Genomic DNA, 11,325 nt, shown 5'->3' with positions numbered 1-11,325 from the left:
GGGATGTGGAAAAAATTCAAGAGATTTTGGGCAAATATGAACGGGCCTCGGGTCAAAAAATAAATCCGGATAAGACGACTCTTTTCTTTAGTAGTAATACCTCTTTTGCTACTAAGGAAGAAGTTAAAAATCTGCTTGGAGTGCCTGAAATTAAGGAATACGAAAGGTATCTTGGGCTGCCGGCAGTGGTGGGAAGAAGAAAGAAGGCGAGCTTGAATTATATTAAAGATAGAGTTTGGGGTAAGCTTCAAGGATGGAAGGAAAAAATTTTGTCTCAAGCGGGCAAAGAAGTCCTTTTGAAAGCGGTAGTTCAAGCCATCCCTATGTTTGCCATGAGTTGTTTTCGGTTGCCTTTGGGGCTTTGTCAAGATATTGAGAAGCTCATTAGGAAATTTTGGTGGGGGCAAAGGGGAGATAGAAGAAAAATCCATTGGGCAAAATGGGAGGTGTTGTGCCAGCAAAAGAGCGAAGGGGGTCTTGGCTTTAAAGATCTTTGCAAATTCAATAAAGCAATGTTGGCGAAACAGCTATGGAGGCTGCTGCATGATAGGGAATCTCTATTTTATAGAGTTTTCAAGGCAAAATATTTCCCAAATAGTTCTATTTTTGAGGCAAAATCTTCTTCCGGCTCCTTCGCTTGGAAGAGCATCCTTTGGTCCAGAGATTTAATTGAAAAGGGGTCCTCTTGGAGAGTGGGCAACGGTGATTTTGTCCGAATTTATAAGGATGTGTGGCTGCCAAGTCCAGATGGTAGAATTAACTCCCCTGCCGTTCACCTTGCTCCGGAGTCTACTATGAAGTCCTTGATTGATCCAGTCACAGGTTGGTGGAATGTTAATCTTATTGATTTATGTTTTCATCCACCTGATGCAAAACTCATTAAGTCTCTGCCTCTGAGTTTCACTCCCCAACCTGACATTTTGGTTTGGAAGTCTGAAAAATCTGGAGCTTACTCAGTTAAATCCGGTTACAAGTCTCTATGCGAATTTCAATATAGGGACACAAACCGTCCTCTTGTTTCTGACATTCAGAGGGGTTTTTGGAAGTGTTTATGGAAGTTGAAGGTTCCAGGGAAGATCAAGCATTTTCTTTGGAAGGCTTGCACAAACTCGCTGCCCTCTAAGGTAAATTTAAGGAAGCGGAAAATCTTGGAAGATGTAGATTGTCCTCGGTGTGTTGGTGGCCCGGAAACTGTGGAACATGCTTTATGGAGTTGTGAGTGTATTAAAGTTGTTTGGGATGCAGAATTTGGCTGGATGGACAGAAGTGCAGCGGCTTTTGAATCCTTTTCAGACGTTCTGCATTTTGTTCGTGACAAACCAGCTGCATTGGCTTTATTTGCAGTTACTACCTGGGCTATCTGGACTCAGAGGAACAAGGTTCGGCTCCATGACAACCCTCTGCCTCTCTGTAATGTCGCTGGCTTTGCCAAGACTTACCTCCAAGATTTTAAAGAACACACGGACAGCTCTCCAATTATCAGGAACCGGTCTACTCCTCACAGGTGGTCTCCACCAGCAGCTGGTTCAGTGAAGATTAATTTTGATGGAGCGATGTTTGGGGAGTCTGACAGGGCGGGGTTGGGAGTGGTAATTCGGTCTTGCCAGGGTCAGGTGGTGGCAGCCCTATCTGAGCAAATTACAAAACCTCCAACAGTGGAGATCCTGGAACTCTTGGCTGCAAGGCGTGCGGTTTCCTTTTCTGCAGAATTGGAACATCTTCGTTGTGTATGCGAAGGCGACTCTCTTTCGGTGGTTAATGCCTTAAAGGGATCGGGATTGGTTCTTTCTAGTGGAGGTCATCTCTTAGCGGATATCTCTTCTCTCTCAAACTCTTTTCAAAGTATCTCTTTCGCTCATGTAGGTCGGCAAGGCAATGCGGTTGCACATGCCTTAGCCCAACGAGTGAGATCTTCTCTTTCAACTCAAATTTGGTTGGAGTGTGTTCCAACGGATATCATGTCTTTTGTAATGGATGATTTTCCAAACTCTTGATGCATATTTATCAAATAGCTTTTCTTCTCAAAAAAAAAAAAAAATCTCTCACTTAGTGCTTTATGACACACTCCCCTTTACACCACTTCACATTACCTCACTTCACACGTGTCACAAGCCTCTCACACATCTCATACATCACAAGTAGGAACCAAAGGTTCTTATTTATACAAGCATAAGGTCGGTTAAGTAACCGAAATTGAAGCTTCTAGCTTCATCTAATTTCTGCCACAATAGAGTTCCAGTAGTTCTAGGCTTTGTTTTATTATTATTTTAATATCTAGCTCATGACAGCCTCTTGACTATTACAACAATTTGTGGCTGAGTTTTACTTTCTACATAAAAGTCTCTAGAGAAATTTCATAGAGAGATTTGGAAAGAGCATTATAGAAAAATTTTCGGAATGTATGAGAATTTTTTAGAGAATTCCGGAGAGAAGTAAATTTTCTAGAGAATTCGGGAGAGAAGCAAATTGAATGAAACTCTAGAAATTTCTAAAGACAAGAGAGTTAGTATCCGTTTGTGTGGATCCACGTTTGCGTTTCTTTCATTCTTTTTTTTTTCCAGCTGCATGTTTTGACTTTTCAATAGTGAATAGTGCATCCGTGCACTATTTACGGCTCCCACAAACTTTACTTTTCAATAATTTTTTCATTAAAAATGGATTTTACGGCACTATTCACACATTTAAAAATTATTTTGTTACAGTGTTTTCTGTTTTCTGATTTTAATTTCAGCAAAATAAGTTCTATCAAAACGGACCAGTGTTGATTTCTATCATATTTTTGGTAGAAAAGAGGCCCAGTCTAGTTTCACTAACGCGTTCTAGTACATTGGCTTGGAATTTTCCAGATAGGCAGCAATTGTGTTTATGCATTTCATATTTTTTGCATGCTCACACTAGGGTGTGGGGTATGGTTCATCAATCTTCATGTACAATGCTAGTGTCCATTTATATGTAACTTATAGCTAAAAGCTTATTTGTTCATTTGTTAAAAATTGATTAAAATATATTTATACCTAAGAAAAAAAAACTATACATAAACAAAAATTAAAAGATTAAAAAAAAAAAAAAAAGAAGATGTTAGCAAGAAGCACTGAAATTTAGGTTATTGTATTTCTTTTTTTGTTGGGGTGTGGTTAAACTTCTATGTCCTTTTTGTCTATTTCCTTATCTACTCTAGAGAGGCGAGTAGGGGTGTTTATGGGTTGGATTTGGTCAAGTTAAGGTTTTTTTCAATTCGACTCATCATGGTTGGGTTGAAAAAAATCAAACCCAAACCAACCCACTTGAATCTGGTTGGACAATTATTATTTTTTTATTTTTAATTTTTAATTGCGTATTAAAATAACACCAATACAAATAAGAGCAAATTTATTACTTAATAAATCTAAGCATAACACCAAATCAATACAAACTATTTTATTAGTTCTTCAAAGTTATTAAGAATATCATATATTTCTATCCCAACTCAATTGATAAACAATAGAATAAATAATAAAATTATATAATATATATTTTTAAATATATATATATATATATATATATATAAAATATAAGTGTTAACCTAAACTTAACTCGACCTAACTCGACTTGCAGGGATATTAGGTCTAGAAGCTCATTATTTATGTATATATTGGGCCTGGGGCCCAATCCAAGGACGTGAAGTCGTCTGAGGAAGAGTAAACATCGCCAGGAAAGTCTGTTTTAATAAATGAAGAATTTAGCTTTGATCATAAGAGCCCATGAGGGTGGTCCGAGGATGGATGCCTCCTCGGCTAATCAAAGCCGAAGTCCGCAGGAGTGGTCTACCATCTAGAGGAACGTTTCAAGAAATTCTGTTGATATGGATAAGCATTGCAGAAATATAGGACAAGGGAGAGCCCTAAAATATCTAAGGAGAAAACTGCTTCCATCGCATTAAATGTTCTGCAGCTAACTCTCTAACCGCATTAATGTAGAAGTGATACGTGAATAGTAATTTTCAGTCTTACAGCTACTACACAAAGACTTCAGGAAGGTGTTGATGAGACAAGTATCAATACCAACCATCTAGTCTGCATGTGGTGGGTAGAGATGAAAAGGAAAGACATTATAAAAGAGGAAGGGAGCAGTGAGAGAAAGGAATCGAGAAATTAAGAGAAAAAGACTATTACAATCAATAAGTGCTTTTGTAACCAAACTTGAGAGAAATATATAAGAACTGATCTCTTCAGACTCTGCCGAGGACGATTTTCTTTAGTAAAAATTTGTCTATCTCTATTCTCTCGTAATCTGAATTCACTTTATTGTTTGTATAGTTCATTAAAGCCCAGTTTTCCAACCCATTTTCTACAAATTCATTGTTTTTGGCTTTTTGGACCTAATTCTATCCACTTTTTGGGCTAAGGAACTCAAATCTGGTCCTTACACGACTCATTGTAAAAAAAAATTTAACAATCTAATTCAACCCAGTTGGATCAAATCGATTTTGACAGATAGACAGGTTGGCTGCACATCCCTTAATCACGGGTAATTCATCTTGATACAAATTTGGCAGTATATTTGTAACTGCGAAATATTTGAACTCGCAAGGTCTAGTTGATTGATTGCATGTGTAACATTTTCTTTTTTGAGCTGAAAATGATCTCCTTAGTTGATTTCAATAAGGGAAGGTTACAAAACTGGACCCAGTTGAGCCCTCGAAATTAAATACAATGAACCAACAATTGTAATATAACGACCCTCGGTTATTAAGTTTGGACAAAATTGCTACAGTTATCTTATCTCAACAGAACAGTGGCAATTAATGTTACAGACTTGTATAATTACTATTCGTGTGTCATTTTTTTATATAATTTCAATGGTGTTACTGAGAGATGATACTCAACTCATGGCTGTGAGAGGAGAGGAGATGGGCAGTGGCCAACGTGGCCCTTCAAACTTCTTAAAGGCTCAACAAACAAACAACTAAAAACAACCGCCATTCATGTGATACCCGTTTTAGCAGGAATGAATGATGAATCATATATACTTCCAACCAATGCAGCTTCTTTTACTAGCGTGGAATCCGTGAAAGTAAACACCGACAGCCAAACGGAAAGAAGGAAGGGTTTGCAGCCAAAGTGGCCCAACTCCAAAACAAAAAGCTAAAAAATCTCACGCAAATTGTGTCGGTTCTTTTCCACCTGTCCAGCTCAACATTAGAAAAAGATAAATTATAGGTCTACAAGATTCTAGTATTTTACAAGTCGTGGTGCAGTGTGGATATTAACAAATGAAAAAAAAACTCGTGCTTTTTTTTAAATATTATTTTCTTATTTTTTTAATACGATATTTAATTTAGTCTATTTTTAATATAATGTGCGTAAAGTTTAGAGATGTTTGGTATATACACTCAAAAATATATGTTTTGTTGTTTAAAAATATGTGTGAAAATATGTATGGATAAAAAATATAAAAATACGTATAATGTCATTTAAAAATTAAAAATATATGTTTGAGTTACCATACCAAACTAGACCTTAATCTTGCAACTTAAACTCCGGTCATTGTTTACACCGTACAAAACTAATAGATGTGGATTAATCATCACATCAAGTGTATGTGATAATGAAAGAATAATGTTAATAATGAAAAAATTAGTAAAAATTGATCATATAAATAGTTTTGTTCGTAAAATATTGCAATTAATTTTTTTAAAGTAATTTATATTTGTAACATTAATCTAACAGTTATACTGGTAGTACAATTTATGCCCAACTCACCCACGTAAGTTGTAAGCGGTAAAAGAGTTGCCTTCTACCGCTCACAACTCTCACGTACGTGGCGCCAGCAAAACTCTTCATCTAACTTGCCACGCCATGCCAAGCATAAGTTTAAAGGTGGGACCAGCCTTTGCCTTACTTCATGCCCTATCCCCATTCAAACGGCAGCGCATTTTAGTAGAACCGACGCAGTACTCTCTTTTAGTCTCTCTAACCAGTGAACTCACACAAACAGACAGACACGGTTACACATCCTGTCACTCTCTCACCAAAAACCCCACTGCAAATTACACCCTCAACAGTTCAGTGCAAAAAAAAAGTGTAAAATTCTCTCTTTCTCTCTCTGCTATAATTTTTAGCAGAGAAGTTTGACAAAGCTTCACAGAGATGCATGTGCTGCTGCTTTAATCCCTACCATTATACGAGTGTCACTCACACAGCCACAACGAGAAGAGACAAAAGAGCCCCATCAAAGAAAAAAAACCCCTTAGTAATGGTCTCGCCTGAAATGGCCCAGTTTCACACTTCTCACATGGCTAAACCTTCTGTGCGGAACAAAGCCTCTGTGTGGCTCACCGACAGTTTCATCTTCCTCAGCGGCGCATTCTTCGCTCTTTTACTTGTCTGGACCTTCTCTTCCTTCAGCTCCCCTACCCCAAACCCTGATTTCTCTCCCACTCAAGCTCGCTCAAACTCTGCCCTCAACTGCGCTGTCAACCTAACCCATGACTCGGACGAGTCAACCTTCTACGATGACCCCGAACTTGGTTACTCAATCGGAAACCCAGTGAAGAACTGGGACGAGAAGAGAAGAGAGTGGCTGAAGCACCACCCTTCATTCGCCGCCGGAGCGAGCGAGCGCGTCGTGATGGTGAGTGGGTCGCAGCCGAAGCCTTGTAAGAACCCCATCGGCGATCACTTGCTGCTAAGGTTTTTCAAGAACAAGGTTGACTACTGTAGAATCCATGGCTACGATATCTTCTACAACAACGCTTTGTTGCACCCGAAAATGGGCTCGTATTGGGCCAAGCTACCGGTGGTGCGAGCTGCCATGCTGGCTCACCCGGAGGCCGAGTGGATCTGGTGGGTTGACTCGGACGCGCTGTTCACCGACATGGAGTTTAAACCCCCATTACATAGGTACAAAGATCATAACTTTATCGTTCACGGGTGGGCCAAGATGATTTACGAGGCCAAGAGCTGGACTGGCCTAAACGCCGGCGTTTTCTTAATCAGGAACTGTCAGTGGTCCATGGACCTTATCGACGTGTGGGCCAGCATGGGTCCACAAACCCCAGACTACAACAAGTGGGGCCAGATTCTCAGATCAACGTTCAAAGACAAGCTGTTTCCAGAGTCAGACGATCAGACGGGTCTGATTTACTTGATTTACAAAGAGGGTGACAGATGGGCGGACAGGATTTATTTAGAGGGAGAATATTATCTCCAGGGTTACTGGCACGACATAGTGGGGACGCTCGATAACATCACCGAGAGGTACATGGAAATAGAGAGAGAAGACAGAAAGTTGAGGCGGAGGCACGCAGAGAAAGTGAGCGAGCAATACGGTGCGCTTAGGGAGAAGCACTTGAAAGATGCTGGGAATGGAAGGTGGAGCTGGAGAAGACCGTTTATCACGCACTTTACTGGGTGTCAGCCTTGTAGTGGGAACCACAATCAGATGTACCCAGGCACATCGTGCTGGGATGGGATGCGAAAGGCTTTGAATTTCGCTGATAATCAGGTGATTCGTAAGTATGGTTTCGTGCACCCCAATCCACTTGATTCCTCTCTCTCTGCTGTGCCCTTTGATTACCCAGCTGCTGAGGAGGATGGTTGGTGAGATGGGTTTTGTTAAAAGAAAAAAAAGAAAAGAAAAATATTATGAGCATAATATTTTTACAAAACTTTTCTATGATTTGTACATATAATTTGTTGTGAAACTTTTCTAAAAGAAACAGTGTAATGTGATTGCGTGTATTATGTGTTTAGTATTAATTTCACTTTGTTTTTTTGGGTAAGATTTTTATTTTTTAGTCCCGCTAAATTAATGTTTTGCTAAAGTGAATACTATATTTTACTTTTTCGATTAGAGACAGAGAGTTGTCTTTATTTATTTGCTTTTGGTTTAGTGTTTCGTGTACCATTACTCTTTCCGATAATGTGGGGTTGGTTTCCATAAGAATAATCTTGTTTTAGTCGAGAGATATGGGATAATTTTGATACTTTAATTGACTTATTCTGCTGGGAATCACATGAGCTTTAGCACAACTCTTATTAGAAAAGGAAAAGAAAAAGAAAAAGAAGGAATCGACTTTTGGTAAAAGGCCTTGACCCGAGGGTGGTTTTTGTTTTTTTGATATTCATACTCGAGAGCGATCTTAACATTAGATTTTGCTTACTAGCAATATCTATTTCTGTATTTTCTGCATGCACTTGATTCCCTGTTTTGTTGCTTTTACTTTCACGTTTCCATCGATATTAAAGAATGACTTTGTCTTTTTGGGCTTAAATTAATGCATGATTGAAGGATATAATTTTAAGAGCTTCATGTCATATGATGGATGCATCATGTTTTTGGGTCGGTGGGTGCCCTGTGCCCCTCCTTTATTATTAAGAAATGGTAGATGAATAGCATTTATGGGTTCACCATTAAGGGAACATTTGGATAAGCTGTTACAAAATTTTTGGATTTAAAATTAATGTTTGTAAAAAAGTTATGAAAGGTTGCCATGTGAAATAGAGTTTTGAATTTAAAAAAACTCATTTTTACGGAAGTTTTAATATATATTTTCAGTTTTCAGTTTTAAATAACGTTATATGTATTTTTATATATTTTTTATTTATATATATTTTAAAAAAATTAAAAATTACTGTTTAAACACACATCCTATAGGGGCCTTTAAACTACCTAACTAAATGTATCCTAAATTTGATTAAAACACGGGGTTTTTTGACACAGGAATTGTGTCCGTATATATTCCATTCTAATTTTTCAACCCAGAATAGTATTTCTTGTTTTACTGAAACTTTCTTCTCAGACCTTATGATCATCGTGTTATAATTATACATCCCGTGAATATTCTTTGGATGGATGCCCCAATTAAAGATTATGACAAATCCTAGGTGGGGGATGCCTTAGAAAAATATATTTTTTTTTTCTTCCAGATGAAAAAATAAGATTTGGAAAATGACTCTTAAAATAAAATGCCTTTGATATATATATATATATATATATATATTTATTTATTTCACACGAAATATTTGTTTGGATTGCACTGAAATACTATATATTTATTTTTTTTTGAGAAACAAATGCTGTACATTTATGTTTCTCAGTAATAAAGGTTTTTTAATAGGTCTTATGTACTGTTTATAAAATCAGTATGTATTTTTTTAACAAAAATAATTTTAAAATTAAATTTTACGATAATATTTATATTTTTAAAAATCCTTTTGATATAGTGTTTTCGATTTTTTTAGTGGCTCTTGTTCATTCTCGTATTTTAAACCGACAAATGACAAGTGTCACTTAAAGGTTTAAGATATTATTTCTTAAATAAGTGTCAGAATGATACATCTCTTTTTTGGTAGAAATGTCAGAATGATACCTCATTTAGTAATTATTACGCTTATAAATGATGTGACACATTTTAAATGCAAAGTAGGGCTACGCAGTAGAACATAGAATAGAGGAGATGAGATTCCTTTCCACCTAATTACAACAAGAATCTCAACTAGCATAGTAGAGATACTATGCTAGTTGAGATTCTTGTTGTAATTAGGTGGAAAGGAATCTCATCTCGCAATAGTAGTAAGAGCATCCACAATAGTGGAGTTAAATTTTTAGTAATTTAGCTCCACTAAAAGTTATTTTATCTATTTTACCTATACACATGCTACAGCAGTGGATCTATTTTAGCTTTCAACACAATAAAATAATATTTCTACTCCAATAAAATAATAATATTTCTACAATAATAAAATAATATATCACCACCACCACACAGCACAAACATCCTCCACCACCACCACTCAACACAAACATCCTCAACCACCACCACCACCACCACCACCACCACCACACCACCACCAGCAATAGCAGTCCATAGCAGATAAAAAAAAAAAAAAAAAAAAAAAAAAAAAAAAAAAAACCCAAATCAAGGCTCAAGCAAACGACGATACAGCACAAACATCCTCCACCACCACCACTCAACAAAATCCTCCACCACCCCACCACCACCACCACTAGCAGTCCACAGCAGATAAAAAAAAAAAAAAAAAAAAAAAAAAAAAAAAAAAAAAAAAACCAAAACCCAAATCAAGGCTCAAGCAAACGATGATAGTTCGCTCCTCCGTTGTTCCCAGTTCGAGTTCGAAGACCTCTTCCAATCCCTAGTTTCTCGGTTCCCTTCCGTCAATTCCTTGGATTCATCGCTCCGGCGCTCGGTTTCGCCGGCGGTTTCGCTCTCCACCGCCACTCCAAGGATCGGTTGAGACATCAAGGCGATTCCGATGTCGGGGAGTGGATTTTCTTCACCAGTCCGACGCCGTTTAGCCGGTTCGTGTTCCTGCGGTGCCCTTTGGTGTCGTTCGCCGGAGGCGAGGACGTGAACGAGAGGCTGGTGAAGGAGGACATGCATTTCGTGAGGTTGAATAAAGGAAGAATGGTGGTAAGGAGCGACGACGACGGCGTGGGCTGAGACGGCGACGGCAACGACGTGGAGTTGGCTGGGAGATGAGAGCTTGAGAGAGATGAGAGCTTGAGAGAACAGAGTGCACGGAGAGAGAATGAAAAACAGAGTGCACGGAGAAAGGATGAAAGAATGAAAAAGTAAAGTTTGTTTTTATTATTTTAATCCGGTGTTGAATTAAAATTTTTTTTTTTTTTATAGATGAGTGCTACAGTGCACATCTATAGATAGATGTGCACTGTAGCAAATCAGCTAAATTTTTTGGGTATGGCTCCACTGCTACAAGCTTCTTTTGCTATATTAGTGGAGCTAAAATAGCATTATAGCTTTTTAGCTCCACTGCTGCAAATGCTCTAAAAGAATTAGCGGATCTTCCACACGAGATTTGTGAAAATAGAAAGATTGTAAAGACCAACAAAATATTTAATTTGAAAAAACAACCTTCAGATTTTTCTTATATTTTTTTACTAAAATTTTGAAAATATAATCTTTACATTTTGAAAATATAAATATTAGATTGTATGGTCTTATTATATTTTCTATACTTGTAAAATTAAAAAATAAAAATAAAAAATCAATAGCTATGATATGTTTAAATTTCAAGTTTTTTTGTAATAAAAAATTATGTATAAAAAATAAGTTTATTAATTGAATAGTAAATAATATTCTATTTGAGTGAAACTTGATATATGTGTTAAAAACATAAAAAAAAAAAAAAAAAACTTGCAATTCAACGATTCGAATTGAAATTAAATTTCAAAATTTCAATTCAATAAAAAAACCTGCAATTCAACTATTCGAATTTCAAAATTTCAATTCAATTAAAAAAAGAAGAAAAGGAGGAGTTTGGAAAAAAAAAATATTTTCCTATTTGGAGCAATAAACTAGTA

The 11,325-nt window shown here is 37.0% G+C and overlaps 1 protein-coding gene across 1 annotated transcript; it reads left to right on the top strand.

Moving 5' to 3' along the window:
* Positions 1–5,803: 5,803 nt before the first annotated feature.
* LOC115949673 (putative glycosyltransferase 7) lies at positions 5,804–7,850 on the top strand. The gene has a single exon (XM_031066964.1). The coding sequence runs from the start codon at positions 6,133–6,135 to the stop codon at positions 7,582–7,584; it is 1,452 nt and encodes a 483-aa protein (XP_030922824.1). The 5' UTR covers positions 5,804–6,132; the 3' UTR covers positions 7,585–7,850.
* Positions 7,851–11,325: the final 3,475 nt, after the last annotated feature.

Source organism: Quercus lobata, chromosome 6, assembly GCF_001633185.2.
Source record: "Quercus lobata isolate SW786 chromosome 6, ValleyOak3.0 Primary Assembly, whole genome shotgun sequence".
Classification (NCBI taxonomy): Eukaryota; Viridiplantae; Streptophyta; class Magnoliopsida; order Fagales; family Fagaceae; genus Quercus; species Quercus lobata.
Note: the sequence above shows the minus strand (reverse complement) of the source record. Positions and strands in the feature narration are given on the sequence as shown.

Coding starts and splice junctions, on each gene's coding strand:
- LOC115949673 (XM_031066964.1), top strand. CDS start 6,133: ATGTGCTGCTGCTTTAATCCCTACCATTATACGAGTGTCACTCACACA.